The following is a 19,159-nucleotide window of genomic DNA, read 5'->3' on the forward strand; positions in this document are numbered from 1 at the left end:
GTTGATGTATCTAGTCCCGGACCTGCCCTGTTTCCTTTCACTTTTCTGTGAAACTTTTTATTCGTGTTTCTCTCTAAATTTACGGAGGGATGGAAAACACACCACGTCCTAGATATTTCTTTTCGGCCTTCTGCTTTCGTCACTTTCTCCGGGTTTCTTCTCTCTTCCTCTAGCCAATGGCAGGGAAAGACGAATACAAAAATCCCTGTCTCGTATGATGGTTTGTTGTTTCTTGGATACGCCACACTGTCCCTCCTACGCAGCCTCACCAGCTAAAAGAAGTGCCTTGCCGGCCATTCGCTTGCACCTGATAAGCTCGACCACATAGCCGGCCGCCTCTCTCGCCTTCTCCTGCCCAACCATGCCCATGAATATTTCTTTGGCAGAACCGTCTTCATTCAATCCAAGGCCCTTGATGTGGCTGTGTGACGCCACCCGGTGGGCGTGCTTAGTCGACGTCACCTCTTCGATCCTCATTGTGCTTTTTTCTAACACACTTGCCAGTGCGTTTGCTAGACTGACAAGGAAAGTCGCCTTTCACAGCTTCTCTTGGAGGATACAGGAACTAAGGCGGTTTCTTGGCTAAACATAAAAGTTGTGTGTGAACTAAAAGAATTGGCCCAAGCCTTTAAAACCAGGTTGGGCTTTCAGGTACTATATGCTGATGTAAGCGAAGACAGGTACTGCCTGACAGGTCCTGAATGATCCAACAAGGAAAGTCCTGGGCCGTTGCTCACGCATTCGATGCGATGGAGGCTACTTAAAACAGAAACAGACAGGGCATGCTGAAGCAATCTTAGAATGCATTTGTAACAAAGTGGTGTTGTGAAGCGTCAAACGGGACGGCAGGACTTGCTTTAGACAAAAAACAGGGGTCTGGAATGGAGTAAAAGTAAGAAGGACGAATCTTCGAAAGAAAGCCCTGTTTTGGGGAGTTGGCCAACCCGGACACCGGCAGAATCCCACCGCAACCGTGACTGAATGACAAGAGTCTATTTTGGCTTAACAAAACAATACCAACGCTTGAAGTGAAGCATACCCAATAATTGTACTGTTCAACTGTCGTGCATGTCGCGAAGGTGGAAGAATAGAAATGAGGTTTTTCTCACAGATTGTCCTTAGAAATACCTACGTAGCACTGAGGCTAATCCGAGATAAAGCTTACGCTTTCAAGTTTACCACTTCTGCTTAACAAAAACAGTCAGCGTAGACGATGGAACAGAGAACATACAGAGTTTGGTGGTATCATTTGTCCGACAAACCGGCCTACAGGCGTACGTAAATGACAGTGTTTCTTTAGACAGGTACACAAGCAATCAGAAACTGTCTTTCTGTGGGCTCATATTCTAGCTTTCACGAGAAGTGAACCTCTCGATTTCACCCCGCAGACGGTCTTCGTTACGGTAGTCCAATGGCAAGGATAAAATGTTTTATTTTCAACAAGCAAAAGCACGTGTTAAAAAAGGATCGTTACCATACGCGAGAAAATGCTTCATTGGCATCTGTGCCGCGCGTAGAAACTCTTTCATGTCGACCTTTTGCGCAGCACCGACCCATGCACCTTGATGCGAAAAGTGCAGAATGAAACACTGGCCCGTTGACGGGACGTTTTCACCAGCGTTCTTTTTTTCAGTGCATGTGTGATGTGCCTCCTGAAACGGTTTATAGGCGCGGATGGGCTCGCTTTCGTGCCAGTGCGCCACAGGCTAATCGCTAGCCCAAAAATTTCGACACTGTCGCCAACAGCAGCATTTCACACGCAAACTCTACGGACACAGAGAGTGTATTATGCTGCATCATGACTTGCTCCACCAGCAGTGCGCTTCAAAGGCGATTTTCTGTCGATGTAAACGCATTCAAAGGTGCATTTTTTGCAGGAAGTAGACGTGTTTTTGTTACGACAGTCCCCACCTTCCAGCTACTGCTGGTTGACCACTATTTCGGTGAAGGTACGTGGAATACAGACTTATGTGTTGCTCAATAAAGCTTTTGCATTTTTCTCTGCATGTGACCGCAAGAGAATCCACAGATTTGCCTACTTGGTTTGTACGTCCTCAGTGTTTCGAGTAAATCGTGAGAAGGGCAGTAGCACCTCGCATTCCTTGATTTTCCCTACGACGTTGCTTCTACCACATTGTCAAGCATCAGGAAGCAAATGTTGATGATACGTCCCTTTAAGGGATACCGAAAAAGCAGTGAACACAGAAAACGAGAAACAAGCAACCTTGAAACATTTTCTTCGTTCAGCCTTTACTGATTTTTATGCCATGTGCTTTCGGAATGAATGCTCCAGGCGTTATGCCGTTTGAGCAGATATACAGAAAAGGCATCCTCGAGAACAGATGCACGGAACCACAAGCGCAAAACTGACCTTTCCAGGAACGTTTAAGGCAAGCACTACTCTAGAACCAACAGAAGGAAACTTTAAGAACCAATTTTCCTTTAGTGCTACTGTCTGAAATGGTCAAGAGTCTGGAATGGGAAACCACTGTACTAAGGTGGTCAGTCTTTGGCATACACTCCTGTTGGATACTGGGGAAAATCGTCGGACTCGGTACAATGGATCAGTATAGTAAAAATACAGCAAAGGCATTCAAGATCTAAAGCATTGATTTTTGCATTGGCAAGCTGACAAAGTGTAAGTTGACTTCTCGCAGGAGCAGAAGACTCTCCACTACAAAGATACATTTATAGCCACAACGAGGAACATATCAAATCAACGCAGACACTTCATTGAGCCAGCATGTGACCATATCCAGAAAGGGAACATTCAACAAAGTTGGCTTCTCTCAACTTTCCTCGCCGGCGTGGCAGTCATCACAGAGCTCGTTAAGGGGTTCAAGGAGCAGAACTTTCCGAGCGAACGCATCCTCGTCGATGACCGGGCTTTTGAGGAAGTCTGCCAAAGATGTCGTACCGCACAGGGTCTGAACACCCACCGAAAACTCAGGAAAGAAATTCTGTATATGAATGTCCTTAGACTGCAGACACTAGAGCTGCACCACGCAGGCGTCGGTTACTTGTGAAAAGTGTCACAGGGCGCAATGTCGAATGTCGAAAGTGCAGAATATCTGTCCAAGAGATTGCATTACACATATGAATATATTCTACACCACACGAAGACTGCTGAGATCTCCGTTACTACTCACACATTTCTGGCTGACCTGTATACAGCTCTCGAATTCCGACTCATGCATCTTTTCTCCAACCTGTGCATACGGGAACGAAGCCGGAAATTTCCTCTTATGTTTTGTGTGCCGGCGTAAACCCACGGTTGCCCAGAGGCGTGTACCACTCTCGAAACTACGTTATGTGTGCTTTGAAATATGTGAATCCGGGCCTCACAACAAAGAGAAGTGGTCGCATGACAGCGTCAAAAGTGTTTCTGAAATGTGACGGGGAGCCGCCTGATACATCATGCTTAAGACCATTGTTATTAAACGTTTGTCAATATCCACCAGTAGAAGCGGCGGAAACAACTGCAGACGCACAATTCCTATTCACGAGACATCCTCCATTTTGATAAAGTGAACCACACGGGTGTCTGTGCCGATAAAATGAGAGCAGCTGGGAGTCTTTAACTGAACGGGTTTCTGTTTCGAACTTTGTATGTGTGACCATTCTACTCAATTTTTGAAATATTTCGATACCTTGGAAAGAGTCTGCATCAGGAACTCGGGAGTTAACGGTGAGTTGTGATTCTTCTTTTGAAGGACACGAAGAGCACTGACAACCTCTTCATATCCGGCGCTGATCACGGCGCGGTGATTCACATAAAGCTGGAGAAACTCTTCGAAAGAAACTCTCCGTTTCGGGTCTCCAGCGGCTCGGTGTAGCTCCAACGAAGGCGCTGGTCGGTTTTCGACCGGACGGCTTTCACACTCAGCAATTAGATTCTGAATGTCCATGTGAGATGGGCACTCGCCGACTGCGCACAGCAAATTAGCCAGTTCCGTCAGCGGCACTGTGCCGTCGAGCTTGCGGCTCTTCGTGGTGCGCTCGCCTTCAGATCGAATCTGGCAGTAGTAGAAGTAGTCTTTCATGTTTCGGTAAAACTCCCCCTGAAGCGCAGCAGAACAGACTCAACAGTTCACTACGACTTATATCAATTTTGTAGGCCGAATGCGGGACACGACTGTGTATCACCGCTTTGTTCCTTTCACAGAGGCTGGAAAAGAATCTCACGCCTCAAAACAGTGACTGCCTAGAAATGTGTAGTTGCAGAGTGGAACCACGAGTTGCGCGTTACAGCCGATCAATTGCCTTCGCTGTGGAGCAGAACTATGCACTCTTGTATGTGTTTCGACGTGAACAAGCGTTTATACGAGCGTTTGGCCACCTCTGTATCGTTCTATAACTACGTAACCATATCTGCGTGAGTAACTACGCACCGACAAGGAAACATCGGGAGAGGTTCACTGGTTCGTCGGTGCTGCAGCATATTTGAGTATTCTGAGCCGCGGGGTGACTTCGTCGCAAAGAACATAATGCCAGTAAATCTCGAAGTGAATAAAAGATCTATTGACTGCAGTAGGCCAGTTCAAATAGCAGAAAACGCTGCATGCAAGACAATTACCTCCGCGCCTCCGGGAATCAACTGATTGAAGGGCTGAGTTCCATCTCCGCCTGCGGGAAGAAACGCGTCATCACACCCAGCCAAATAGAGCAGAGTGATGAGGCTTGTTGCTCCTCTTCTGGTTCCGCATGATACGAAGCCATTTCTGGCTTACAGGGAGCCAAAAGGGAAACCGACTCCACGGGAGTGCCTCACACGAAAACGACTGTTTTAAATATCCATAGGGCCCTCACGGGGAAGTCAGCCCAGTGTTGGTATCGAGGATACGGTTTCGCTTAGTGTGTGGGAAGGAAGCTCTCGAGAGCAAGAAGAGATGAACAGTAACACTGGTGCGTTGCTCTGCAGCATTCTCGAGAGAAAACTCCAGCCACATGTGCTGGGATCGGTAAATTTCGGGTGACATCACCCGGAAATCTCAACCTGGTGACACAGTTGGGTTCTTCGTTTAAGGCGCGTACTTCTTTGCACGTTGGCCATGAGGACTGAAGGGTTCAATTTCCACTGGCAGATTGTGAAATCCGTTCCTCCACATGTAAAGAGAAACTCTTTACTCGTTTTCGTTTTCAGGCGCTCCAAGGCTACAGCGGGGATCTCCTTCGGGTGCGCTACCATGCTTATCGCTTTGTAAGGGTTTCTGAATCACAGAAGCACAGAATCGAATGAGCGAAACGTTTGAAACATTGTCATTAACACATGTGTGTGTATGAGAATTTAGAGAAGGCGCACGTTGAAGGGAGTGCTTGTAGAGAGAAATGGTTCACGCGGGTGTACTGGGTACTGTTTTGGGCCAGGTAAAACAAAATGAAACGTGGGAGAAACAAGACACCTTTGAAGACCCGGTCTCTCAACAGAACTGCGCTGATGAGAGCATCTAGCACCAATGAACAACCTTGTTGGGGTGGAATACTTCCTTTGTAGCGATTCCTCTGTGATTTCTTTTTACCATCTTCTTGAAAACTGTTGGGCTTGCACAGGGCTCCTGTCTTTCCGAACCTGTATCGGCCTCATTCCTTTGGTCGTACTGCGAACTTCTGATCTCCCAGTGTTTTGAGTCTTGAGTCTAATGTATGTGTTTCAGTACAAATAGTGGTTCGTTCTTCACCGTAAACGATCCGACCAAGCTACAACGCACCGTCTACTTACCCGTCTAAAGGCTTCTGAATCATTCCGATGAGTCTTTCTGCACAGGCGAATACGAGGAAGTGCCTGTTTAAAATTCGTGCGAGGAAGACACAGCAAAAAAAATCTTATCCGTCGGCATTATTAAGTATCACCGAAACCTGTGGCCTCTCCGAAAGCATGCTATTTTTGCTCCCGTCACGCCAGATGCTCTCCTGTACCTCCCGCGCCGACCGCGACGACGCATCACAACAATGGAGAGCGTGAGAAGACGATACTTCCGAAGTGACACCACACGTTTCCACAGAAATCCTTAGCGGCGAGCTCTTTTCGATAGACTGGAAAGATGCATGGAGAAGAATCTTTCACCCCTTGCGTGTGTTGATAGTCCACAGGAATTGCCTTTGGCAACTCCATTCAAGTGTGCTACTGACTGTTCAGTCTCTTCGTCTCCAGGAGCCTGTGCATCATCTTCGCCTTCATTACCGCAGTCATGCTGCTTGCGAACCCTTTTGTGGCGATAGGATACGTCAGCCACACTATTCAGTACCCCGCCGTGCGTCGGAGCGAGAGTGGTCTAACAACGAAACAAAGAAACCGCCACGCTTTGCATGTCGAATGCAATTCGCATGCGCAGATCATGTCGTGGGTGTCCCACTGTTGTCCTTTGTAGTATTTGTTTGCTGCCTAATTATGTTGTCGTTTTCTCTATGAGCAGCTTGTAAATCTGGTTTTTTCTTCTGTCACTTTTTAAAAAAATACAATTATAAACAACATTCGGGATTGGTTGTAATAGAAATTTATAATTTGCTATTAAATTTGAAAATATTAGAGTTAAGAAAAACAGTTGTAGTTTTTATAATTGTCATACACATTTTCTAAACGTTAATTTATAATGTATGTCAAATCTTTTCATTAAATCAGAACTTCAAGTCTCTGCAGCACTACAGAGACTTCCCGTTTCACGCGTATAGTTCCTTTTTTTATATGAATTTCACACGTGCCAAGTGCGGTCTACGATTCGTTCGCGCGAGACGCCTCCACTCTTCAAATGGATGCTCATGTGCTTCACTATTATATGAGGCATCAAATGTCAAGTTAAAGCCGCCACTTCAACTGTAGGTGGGGTCTGCAGACTAGCTGCCTTCTTCACTCGCTCGTTGCGTCAAATACAGGGTGTTCTCGACGTTGTTGTCGCTAGTAGCGTCCACTTGGACTACAAAGCAGCTTCTTGTAAGAGAGTGCGACTTTCTTTTCGGAGTTTTTTTGGGCACATGGTCAGCGCCAAAGTTTTGCGACTCGACGCACCCGAATGCACGAGTGGGAATTAGCGCTCCATATCTTCATTTTAAAATCGCTGTTGTGTACCAACACGTGCACGTCAGTGCTACCCTGCAAAACGCTCTCACACAGGCACCCCATCAGATTCTTAGCAAAATTCTTTAACAAATGTACACTTATGCTTTGCTTCCTTCAGCTCTCTGTAATCTATCCCGGCAGGCACGTATATGCATATCGATAGAGATTGCCGGACCGTTTCGTGTGGATGTTAAACAACCCCTGAACACTTCGCTATTTCAATTACGCAATAGCTAGGCCTCACCTCCCCGGGTTGGATTGCTAGACATCCTTTCGGGACTGCTTGCTGCTCGATCACAGTGGCCGCACTGATGATTAAGCCTAAAGGGAAGCGAGTAAAAGTCACGGATTGTACCATTCTGGTTTGAAAGCCTTTACAGCTTGTTCCATGGCTAGCTTCTGACGGGGTGGGCGAGACAAACCACGATGTCCACAAGGCAGTTATGTATTTAGTTACACACATATTGTATACTCGAGTATTTGAATACACAGATGAAAGGACGTGAGGATGTACGCGCGAACTTATAAGTTAGAGAGATGTGAAAGTGTAAATGTCTGTGACCTTTCCGGTATCGGCTAGACTCGTGTCACTTGCCTGTGAACTCGGTTGAGTTCTGGACATCGTATTCGACAAGTCGCCTGTCTTCCCCAACAGAGAAAAGCCGGGGAGGAGGCGCAGCAGTCGAGCTCCTCGCAGACGTGAATCCTGACGGTGGCTGACACAGCGACATGGACGGACTGCAGGCGATACCGCTGAGAGCAGGAGGGAAGGCGGTAAAGTTGAACGAGTCTGCCTTCGTGAAATGTGCACTTTTCTCCGTCGGTGCCGAACCACAGAACGTCAACCCCACTACCCGCCTCCAGTGGGAACGATGTTTGCCTGTTAGCGCAAACGAAACACCACAGTGCGATCCTGCCCATCAGACAGAACTCACCAGGCAGAAAAAAAGCGATACCGGAATAGGAGAGGGGTATTGCATGGGTTGGATATGCAAGGAAGGAAATACGTTATCCTTCGTTTAAACATAACAACCCCCCCCTTTTCTGTCAACGAATGTCGCTTCTAGAGCTGGAATCCTGGTGAGGAAGAGGAACATGGGTTGAGTCGGACTAATGATGCAGCACTGCATGAAATGAGGTTTCACACAGAGCAGATGTGCTTGGGAGCTGAGTTACTGTTTTATATGCACCCTACGTTTACAACAAAAACAACAAAGCGGGTTTTACAGTATATTGCTCACGACGTGGTTTAGTTACCCGAGAATATCCACTCGAGTGGCAGAGTTGTATCGCCCATTCGGTAGCCGAGTCTGGAGAAAAGCACAACAAGACAAAACTTCACTAATCACGCACCTGAAACACACCAGTCCCTTTTGTCAACGTTTTCCGGTGGTGTTTTGTGAGTGGAAGCCAGGTCTGACTTGCTATCAAATTCGTTGCCTTGTCTCTGGAACTACGCAGTTGTTGCCATAGAGTCCAGGGCGTTGTACTGGACACCGGTGAGTGGGACTGCGGCCCATGCTCCACAACTGCCACACGACGGATTGAAACACACGAGGGAAAACGACGAAGTGCTCGTGGTTAGCCGAACATGCCTTACTTGTACAGGCAGATACACCTGTCGGCTTGGGCTACGGCGAGGTGACAGCAGTCTTCACTGAAACACATCTGCAACGGGAAACTGGAAGAAGCATTCTCTCATGTGCGACTGATTGTTTCTTGTGTTATCTTTCAAAACCGTGTACACCAGTTCGGCAAAGTAGCGCGTGGAACGACCAGGTACTTGCGACATTTTCACTTTTCTTCTTCTGTGAAACAACGTTCGAGTGCCTTTGCTGTTGAAGGGGGTTCCTCCCTACAGAGCACGGAACCCCAGCTCCACAATAACCCCATCGCGCAGCTCGAAGCATTGATTTCCTTTTCCGTCATGGGACAAGAGAAACAACTTGCGTGTGTCCCTCAGAAGTACAAGGTACGTAAAGTGACCTACAGCTAACGCAGAAGTGTGTGACCACCCCGCTGTTTTTCCAGTGAGACACTAACACCTCCCACTAACACACGACAAGCTGTCTAATCTTTTATCACGTTTATATGATATTTGAGTTTGGTTTTTGCCTGGGCCAAGTTTGAGTACCATCACCACAGCATAATTTCCCAGGCTTCGCGGACGAAAGAAATAGCTGGCATTCAAATGCAGAGTGGCCGCAATGTGACAGTTTCGACAAAGGCAGTTTTGGTAGTATGAAGGTCTGAGGCAGCCGCCTAGGAACTCTTTGGAGTTGTTTGTTTGGCGTGAAAGTAATTCCTCTGGGTTAGCGAAACTTTTCTGCACCAGTGAAAACTCCTTACATGCGTGACAGCTTCCCTGGATTCCTTACTGCTCATGAGCTCCACCATAACGTGACCCTCAGGATTTCTCCCAGGGGAGGTTTCGCCGGGCCCTTCTGTCAGTGTCTGTTCGTCGCCTTTGTTCTTGATCGAGTCTGGCACTTTGTCTTGTTTCTCCTCCTCAGCCGCCTCTTTCCTGATGGGGAATGCCTGATTATCTATCACGTCTTCGTTACTCCGACAGAGTTCTCTCAAAAGTTCCTCTTTGAAGCAATAAATCTTCACTTGACCATTTCCAAAGCCAATTCCCATCAGCTTCCCGTCACTGGAAAAAGCAATCACCTATGTGGAAAGGGGGGATAGGGGTGCAACCGTATACACCCCAACGGATAGACATTTGTATTGTTGAATACGGGCTAAAGTACCCGTGCCAGTTTTGTAGGATTGCATCACGTTCCTGTGCTGCTCCCTCTCAGTTTTGGAAAAGGTTGTGAACTTTATTCGCAGCATTGGACACGCTTCGCTTCACCCTTGCATCCTTTCAATAACGTAAAAGTTGTTCTGGCGCGTGCGCCCTGACACTGTCGCGCTTCCTTTGTCAAATAGTAGAGGCTCGAAAAAGCGTGCGCCGGATGAGATTCGTATCAACATCCACATGCCACTCGAGATTCACTCGTCTCTCACTTCCATGAACGTATCTGCCCAGATAAATGTGCATGTAATTGAACGGACTCAGCTCTGTGTGTGGACATTTTCATTCATCCATGGAGCTGTGCAGGTGCCGGTTAGAGCATGCGCTGATTTACGAATAACGTTTAGTCACTTTCTGGCGTCGGGCGGCCATGTCAACCTCTTCTCGCCTGAATTCGCTCATCTTACGTTCGGCGCAAGCTTCTCAAACCAGTGATTGAGGACCAAGCAATGCGTCTGGTAGTTCCATAGCTTGAGATACCCTATGTAGAAACGGCAGGCAGTGCGGATGTGAAGCAGCTGTCCGTCTTTTCCCTGGAAAGTGGAATCAACGGATAAAACGCTGCGAATCTGATACACCCTATGTACGATCCATGTTTCACTTCCATATACTTCAGAGTGCACACTGAGGTGTAAAAGAAGATGCTCAGTGATCTAGACAAAGAGGCCCTGTAGACACAGGGGTGAGATTGTATCTTGGTTCGTGGAAGAGAATTCGCGGGAAACCAGAAGACATCGAGGGTCGGCTAATCACCCGCACCTGACCGCAAAACGTCTGATTAAATGAAACGAAAGATTTGTTGTCTTACAGACGCTGCTCACCTGAAAAGCCGCAGACTCCAATCAAGGGCAGATTTGGGTGTGTTGCCATGCCTCGAGGAGCCGAGTCGACCCCTTGAAATATCGTTTTTTGTCTGACCGAGGACATCCATATGCACATAATCATGACTAAAGAAAGCGGCCGCGACAAAAAAAGATCAGAGAAATAGATAATCTTGTGTCAGAGAAATAGATAATCTTGTGGAACTATGGCTGCAATAAGCATCGGCAAGAATGTCATTTTGAAGCACGTCAAAAAATGAATACGCTCATGCGGTTGCGCCGTTTGCATTAGAGCGACCTGTAAATGGATCAAACGACATCTCGAAATGTTCTCATGTATCTAAAGCTTCACGCTGTACATCACCAATGCCACAAACAGAATGCAACGTCCTGGTGTGTAAAGCCCTGCTGTAAAGACTACAAGGATTCATCAAAAGATACACTTCTGCCTGGGCAAGCAACGCGATGTAATTAATCAAAGGAGGAAAGACGAAATTAAACCCGGTTGGAGGTTAAGTGAATGCTACATGGCTTTCCGGTTTCTACGAAAGGAAGAACGACGCTAGAGAGATAGAGAGTACCTACTGCGACTGGTTTCTCCACACAGCGCCGTCGCCATGTGAGGATCGCGGCGTGACTTGAACGATCGATGCATTTGCAGTGGAGAAGATAAACGGAGGAGTTCTCTCTTTGTCCTGTTGCGGTCTCAAGAGTTTCTTCCCCTGCGAACGACCGCCAGCGGCAGCTCCCTGTACCCCCCCCATTTTATCATCCGTTTTCGATGGTCTAGCGGCGTTGTGTCCAGAGACAGGCGACGTTGGTCGCCCTAAGGTCGTGTGCGCAAGAGAACGATTTCGGAGAAGCGAGCACAGGGAGAAAAGGAAGAACAGGAGACAGGGGACAGTCACTGAGGCAAGGAAAACGAGCACGAGCAAGCGCTCCTTGCCTTTGCTTTGTGGATATGTGCGTTTTTGCCCAAGACTGCGCTACTCGTCGACGGAGGTGATGCACGAATCTTGAGCACAAACAGCGGGAAGGCAACACCGAGGGCACTGACATCACCTGGACTAGCCAATCTCTGCACCGCGTGCAGCGGTGGAAATAATTCCAGTATGCGGGTGTCCTCTACAGGAGTGGATGCGTTAAAGCCCAATGGATTTACTCGATTGGAATGCAAAGCCCGAATGTGCATATGCGACTCATTATGGCCAATCTGCTGAGCAGGTCCTCTATATAGGGGCCTGTCCCGTCTTTTAATAATTTCAAGAAGTTCTGCGTGCTCGCCAATTCTGGCCATCAAAAACTGAATTTCGAGGTCGTATTCCAGGGCAATACCTTGGTTAGGGATGCGGTCGAATGAAATCGAATTTATCGGTCCCTGCAAAAACCCGACAGGCATGCCCCTGCGTTGTTGTATGCATTCTCCTAGACTACGAGAAGATCTATGCACATACAAGAAGAGAACGACTTCTCTCTGCAACACTACGACACAGATACCTGGGTATGTCTGCCTACACCTCTGTACAAAGGTAGATACTCGAACACCTGATACTACACGTCGACAACTAACGTTTTCCATTTGGAGAGATACAAGTGTGCGCTTTTGCGAATGCAATGCTATACATCTTCTTGCTCACATGAGTGCATAGCCGTAACAAGCAACTTTAACAAGGGTCAGTACATGAGCAAAGGCATTTGCTGAGGCATAGACACGAAAGAGAAGAACCGTAGCAGCAATCCTCTCGCACCTCTGCTTCTATCTTTGAGTGCAAGGAAAGCAACACATGGATACGCGTTTTTCTGCACCTTAAACGCAAACGAAGAGAGAAGAAAACTTTGCCTTACTGCATTGAAGTCATCAAACCATCGCAAGATGCGGAACTGAAAGTCGTAGAAGCTGCGTGAAAAGAAGTGAAAAGCCACAAATAGCATAGTCGCTCCTGCCCATGTTGCGTGGCTCTCAGAAGAGAACGCTGTTCGTCTTGCAGCTCCTTCTACGCTCAGGTCCGATGCGAGGGTGAAACGTTCGTGGGTGTGCTGTTCATACAAGCGCTACGCGTGAACAGAAGAAGCAGGCAAGAAGAAAGCAACAAGCAAACTCACCCTATGATGCCATCAGCAAAGCCAGCAACAATCCAGTTGTCATCGTGGACAGAGAGGAACGTGACGGCAGCTCGGCTTAAATTCAAAATTCGCACTGCACGTCGCTCGTCCGGTCTGCTGAGGCTGAGGGGGTTAAAACACGAAAGCTCCTTTAAAGGCACGAAAACACTCATCACCTAGACGGGTGGATGTTTCTGTTTGTTGCCGTTCAGGTGAAGCTTACATCTGCACACTGGTCGCGAGATGCCTACTCCAGTGTCAAGACGATGACGAAGTCGACTGCAAAGCTATGACCATCAGCACTCCACGTTCTCTTTGGCTGCGAGTCAAGTGTGCAGAACCCTGCCTAGTCCAGAATCGCGCATTCAACATCAACTGCCATAACTGTCAAGAACGAGAAAAAAAGGAACGAAAGCTGCACACAAAGCGCCTGACCTCCTGACCAAGAGTTCCTTCGAACTCATGCATTAACACCAATAATTACACCTCTTCTGCGTCTTTGATTTATAGTTCGGGTGTGTGTTTTTTGAGTGAATGCGTCTTCTTGATTTTACTTCGTTGTTGACTCAACCAATGGACCAGGGTGCCGTGGCGTTACACTTCTTCTGCCTTTGAGGTCTTTAAGCGGTCTCGGATGCCCACGACAGAGCAATGGACTGGATACCCACGGGGCTGCACTCCCAGAAGTAAAATATGAGTCATCTGGCATGCACTACCAATCAAATAACAACTGAAGCCAGTCAATCAACCTTCGTGTGCTCGATGCTGTCAGCGCAGTCAACGCAATTGTCTGCCCTTCCTGCTTGAGAGCTCACCCGTCAACAATGAGACTCAGATCCCATAGCACGACGTCTCCATCGACTGTGCCTGCAAACAATGCGACCAGGTGTTGCGGTAGAAGGTGGATGCCAATCCCAGCGAAAAGATCAATGTGACTTTCCTATCCACACATATGCAGACACACGTCTCTAAGCGGAATCAGCAGCATAGGTGTGGTCGTCTGTACGGAGCTTTTATTTGCTTGTGTAAGGGATGTCTGTCAGTCGGTATCACTGCGTAGGAGGAATAGAGGAATGTTTCACTCGACTGCAGGTACAAATGTGATCATGTGACGAACTGCCTAATTCGTACGCTCACCGGCGAGGCGATAACAATGCGCTTTTTCAGAGTCTATTATTTGAACATGTGTGTACATATATATATATATATATAGAGAGAGAGAGAGAGAGACTTGTAGATGCATGCTGTTGTATTTACAGGTGAGCATGTATCGAAACGATGTGGCGGCAGGAGCTCACCTGTTGCAGCTTTTGTGGAGTTCGGCATGAAAATGGATCTCGTAAAATCTCCTATTTTCTGCTTGAAGTCTTTGGCTTGGAGTGCGGGAGAATAGAAGTGAAAGTAGTCACTCGTTTCTTCCCAAAACCAGAAAAATACTCTCCTCTTTCCGTTGGTGAGAATCTCCTGTGCATCTGTGTTGTTAAACAACACTGAATGCTGTAGCGACAAACATACACATCGCAGCGTTTTATGCCTAATTTTGGATTGTCGCGAGATCTTCCAGCCGCTGTATCGTCCTCGTTTCCTGTTCGCGTCGACGTGATTTCTCCTCACAAGAAACCTAACGTTCTGAGGATGAACGACAGAAGCCTCTTCGCTATAAAACACAACAAGCACGGGGGCATTGAGATGGGCGGCCTTGATAGACCTTGCTGCAAATCCAACCCTTCACGTCTCTGCCAAAAGCTGGACAGGACACACCTTGTATCCATCTCCGATCACCTCCCGCTTAAATTTATTATTTCAACAGTCTAAAGTCCATATAGAAATATACTTGCCGATTTCTTTTTCTATCGTGTTTTAGACTCGCTGCGAGTTTTTGGAAAGTTCTTTGTTCTCATACAGAAAGGCTCAAACACTCGCTGAGCCCTTCCACAGTGAATAGGCAATTCCACCATGCAAACTGCATTATAGAAGCTCTGCATGCCTACGCATGAAATATGTTTCGAGTGTTGTATACGCTTAATTCGAACGAATTGTACATAAAGAGGAGAAGCGATCTTCTTTCTCAAAGACGTCTACCTGCAGGTCAGGAGTCGCGATCACTGCCACGCAGACTGGAGTGTTCCTGCACAGAGAGCATGATAATAATGACTTCATATATTGAGAAGACTCGTTTTTCCCACGAGTATGCATGTGCATTCCCGAGACAACCCACTAAGGCCCTTCCAACTCTTCGCAGCCGTCTTCCGGAGGAAGGAAAACAGTTCTGCTCTTCTTTGATGGGAGACAGAAAAGTGGTATTTCTCCGTGTCCGCATGCATAATTATCTACAAGCTGATTTTCATTTCCTGTTTCGTGACCTCTGCGTATACCCGGATCTCGAGATATGCAGAAACAATCACATTTATACAGATGTGTCGTTACAGTTTTTTCTTCAAATTGTTATAAGCACATAAATATGTTTCTCTTTCCTGATTCGAAGGTATGCGTCTCGTGGCCCTCGACTGTCTTTCTCTCCCACAGCGCTTATATACGTGTATGTATACACTGAGAGGGAGGTATTCGAATTGTGAGTGTCGTTTTGGATGTCCTCTCTTCTTACCCTAATTCCCTCCAATCCCAGACAGCAACGCTCTGGTATGTTTGTCTCTTTCCCTGGTCTCCCTTTCCCTGACTGCACGCGTTCAAGCTCTGAGGCTGATCTTGTGCAGCCCGCTTCCCGTCTGAAGCGTCCAGGCCACTGTGTCCATTCCAGCTCGACAGCGTGCTTCTCCCGGTTCTCTCCGAACTTTCAAGACTGGAAGGGTGGCTGCTTCTGGCCGTGCTTGCGCTCGCTTCCGGTGCAGATTGCTCGGTCACTTCTCCTTCACTGCCGTATGCCGTTTTACACTTCTTGTTCTCTGCCTTCTCTCCCTGCTCTCCCTTTCTCGAGTTGTGACTCGACTCGTGTTCCCCAGGGTTCTGCCCATGGTCCGCCTCCACAATTAACTCGTGTGGAATCGGCGCAGACAGAGAAACGATGAAGCGACTATCTGGGGTTATGTCGACGGCCTGGACGCCTGGGAAGTGCAACAAAGAGTGGGCAGGAGGCAGAAAGTCAAGAAAGAGACCAACGGGTTTTGAGGATCACGAAAGCAGTGTCTTTGTGACGAAATGCAGTTTGGACAAACAGAGCTTTGTCCCGGCAATCATCTATTGGCCTATATCCGACAGCCCGTCAACCGAAACCGGGGAACAAACAAAACGTTTCTGCAGATGGGCGTGGTCTCAATGCTGTCAGGTGAGCATTCTTCGATGGTCCGGTAATTTGCCTCGACGTTGTGCTTGCGTAGGATAGCCCTTCGCTCACCTCCGTGAGTGCAACGCGTATGCACATGCACACAGGTGAAAGGCTACCTATACGTATATGTATATATATATATATATAAATGTACGGTGCTGCTGAAAAATCGGCGGTGCCGTATATGCACTGAGGCATATAGTGGACAACACTGCCCTGTTTCTTTGTTACGTGGTGAGCGGCATGATCAAGAGTAGGTTACAGTGTAGATGTGTGACATCCTGTCTCTGGATATTTTCAATCCAAATTTGCACTCGTGGATTACTAGAGCGTGTGTTCACATCAGACAGTTCTCCTGTTTATCTTTCGACCGCTTTCGAATCACAGTTCGGTCTCTCCCAAGCTTGCGAATTCATGAGACGGTTTTTGTCGCTCGAGTGTCCACGGCCTCCCTTTCCACGTTGAAACTGAGGGACAGACCTCACCAGTTGGATGGGGACGGTAGATTGTTTTGACTGGAGTCGCTGTTTCGCTGTCCCAAACAACAAGGAGGCTGTCCTGAAAGAAATCAACGTACGGATGGAGCAACACAACACAAATCGCATTCGTGTGTGTCTGCGTACACATGCATTTCTCGAATGTGTAATTACACAGTGAAGTGTAGCATCCCCCATCAGCATTGGAACCTGTATGTAACACAGACAAAAGTAGAACTGCAATAGATTTAGATGGACATAAATATATATAAGCGCAACTACGTGCATGTTTGTTCACCAAACACAGCATGCATGGGTGTCGAAACGAACAAAACCGTTGAAACGCTGGTTGCTCGACGAGCTCCAGGACATCACGTATTTGTAAGGCATTCTAGACAGTGAGTCGATTTTAAGTAGAACATCGTCGTTTGGCGTTTCCATCAGGTCCCTGTTGTGTGCCCTTGGACAGATTCCGTTTCCTCGCCCCCTCTAATCAACAGCTGAAAGGCTTAAGGGCGGGTGGCGCCTCCTCACTGGACTTTTACGTACTTTTCCTTTATCAGCGGTAACAATTCGTTTTTTGTCAGTCGAAATGACCACGCCGGTAATTGCGTTCACGTGACCTTGAAGCAGGGTTTGAGTTTTGTTGTCTTCTCCGTCATGAGTGAAAATCACACCTGTCGTGCCCGAAACAAAGAAAATCGACTTTCGCTCGTAGCCGCCTTCTCCCAAACTCTGCACGCCGCCGACCAGGTCTTTGTCGAAGCCGTAACTCCACGTGAGAGACTAAGGAAATCTCCGCACAGACACGCGACAGGCGAAGAGCAATCCTTTGCAAAACAGTTTCACCCAGGAGAGGGGTGTGTGTGATCAGTTTTGCTTTTGTCCGGATTATCCCTGGCGTTTACGGTGGAACAAACTCGAGGGCGTGGCGACGTTGAAGCAGCCACATGCAATGTTCTAAAACCGAAGTGGAAACGAAGCTAGCGAGTATCAATTCGATTCATCGACTAGTACTGGTAATCAAATGTTTCAGTCCACAGATGTAGGTGGGCGTCCCCTGCGTTTAGGATTTAGCGATTATTCGCTTTGTCCAGAAAATGCACCATCTATCTTTCGTGTTCATCCTCGGTATACGCTGTTTCGTCTCTTCCAGATGTTCTTTCTCGTTCAGCTTGAGCGTTTGTGAACGCAAACATATGTGTGAAAGCAGTCTGTGAAGCATATCTGCTTGCGCTCTTCTTTGTGGAACATTTGTGGATCACAACGAGACTGCTCACCAGGGCCATGTTAGAATGTTTGTGATCGTCTTGTGGTTCCTCAGATGAACACATCGGAACTTCCACTGTTGAGGAGAGACCGTGGTGTCCTTGCTCCGCCACAGAGACTGGTGGCTCCAAAGACGTATCCATTTTGGAGGTAAAGACGTGAAGACAACACACTAGGTTCGAGAAAGGGAGGAAAGGGAACTCTAGAGATATGTGTTTATGGGGTGAGCGGAAGGAGAGCTTTCGTAAAAACACAGCTTTTCTATTTCTGGCTCCAGCAACCGCAGGAGGCGGCCGGCTTCCACAGCAAGTCGGAACCCCTCTTTGTTGTTGCCGAGAGCGAAGCTGTGGTTCACTTCGCCTGGAATTGTCTTCGCTTTTATGAAGAGAGGATGCAGAATATGAGCAGACTGGTTCCCCAAAAAGACGTGGGAAAGTGTAGAGTTGCGGATAGTTCCGGGCTATCTCCCCATTAGTGAAAAGGGAGAGCTACCTGTGGTTACGGTGGCAGTCGCTAGAAAATGTTCTTTTCTTCAGTCGCTTGACGGTGACTAGTGGGTGAGATACCCATTTAGGCTGGAAAAAAAAGTAAATTGGTTCACTGGAGCAGAAAGGCATAAGATGAGTTCTTATTGCGGTTAGTGGTTCACTGTCAGAAATACCTCTGTTCGAACATGTTTCCATCAGTGGAGCAGAGTACATGCTATGTTTTCCTGTCAGGTAAACCAGCCCTATGCTGTGCTCCCGCGCCATAGGAAACTCCCAAATGAATGTTTCTTATTGTTGCTGTTGCTGGTCACTCCTGGAGCAAGTGAGCCCCCGCTGGATCTCAAAGCATGAACCAAGCATGTCCACGGAGAGCACTGAAGAGCCACTGCAGAAGAAACCTGAAGAACCATTTTGGTCGAGCTGTCAGGCCGAATCCCCGCTTGTAGAAACAGGAGCTATTTTAGACTGGGAGATAACATTTAACCAGGGTGGGGCACGATTGTGACGACATTGTCTCCCGCTGTTCTAATCGACAGTCTTTTCTTTACCAGCCATAACAAAATATTCACGTTATTGTGACAGGGAGGGGCAAAAAGCCACCCGAAGCTTTTGTAGAATGACCATGAAATGCAAAATGCTCCTCAAATGAATATGTCGAGAGCATCTGCACTCAAGAATGCCTCAAATGTTGTCGATCTCTACGTTGTGTGTTTTTTGCCGATCTACTCAAGAATGTCCGAGGACTCGTGTCCCAATTTATTTTGCTGCAAAATGAGGCACCTCCCAGTCGGAAACTGACTTTGCATATTTGTTTGAGAATGCAGGATACTCAGCGAGTCTTGTCCAGGGTAGACAGAGGCAAATA

The 19,159-nt window shown here is 47.5% G+C and overlaps 3 protein-coding genes across 3 annotated transcripts; all 3 read right to left on the reverse strand.

Annotated features, from left to right (window-relative positions):
- Positions 1-255: 255 nt before the first annotated feature.
- Positions 256-477, reverse strand: TGME49_293372 (TIP49 family protein; the record flags this gene model as incomplete). The annotated part of the gene is made up of 1 exon (XM_018782189.1): positions 256-477. The coding sequence occupies one exon, from the start codon at positions 475-477 to the stop codon at positions 256-258; it is 222 nt and encodes a 73-aa protein (XP_018638355.1).
- A 2,296-nt stretch (positions 478-2,773) lies between these two features.
- TGME49_297380 (hypothetical protein) lies at positions 2,774-10,339 on the reverse strand. Its single transcript, XM_018782312.1, has 8 exons — positions 9,433-10,339; positions 7,299-7,375; positions 6,130-6,272; positions 5,720-5,782; positions 5,035-5,210; positions 4,577-4,626; positions 3,165-4,061; positions 2,774-2,927 (listed from the first exon to the last, which is right to left on the reverse strand). Exons 1-7 carry the CDS (start codon positions 9,692-9,694, stop codon positions 3,627-3,629), a joined length of 1,206 nt encoding a protein of 401 aa, XP_018638356.1. The 5' UTR covers positions 9,695-10,339; the 3' UTR covers positions 2,774-2,927; positions 3,165-3,626.
- Positions 10,340-11,579: 1,240 nt separating this feature from the next.
- Positions 11,580-17,826, reverse strand: TGME49_297390 (hypothetical protein; the record flags this gene model as incomplete). The annotated part of the gene is made up of 10 exons (XM_002371128.1): positions 11,580-12,053; positions 12,521-12,572; positions 12,779-12,901; positions 13,594-13,645; positions 14,077-14,275; positions 14,861-14,906; positions 15,384-15,840; positions 16,547-16,619; positions 17,087-17,323; positions 17,818-17,826. The coding sequence occupies 10 exons, from the start codon at positions 17,824-17,826 to the stop codon at positions 11,580-11,582; spliced, it is 1,722 nt and encodes a 573-aa protein (XP_002371169.1).
- Positions 17,827-19,159: the final 1,333 nt, after the last annotated feature.

Source organism: Toxoplasma gondii, chromosome II (genome assembly GCF_000006565.2).
Source record: "Toxoplasma gondii ME49 chromosome II, whole genome shotgun sequence".
Classification (NCBI taxonomy): Eukaryota; Apicomplexa; class Conoidasida; order Eucoccidiorida; family Sarcocystidae; genus Toxoplasma; species Toxoplasma gondii.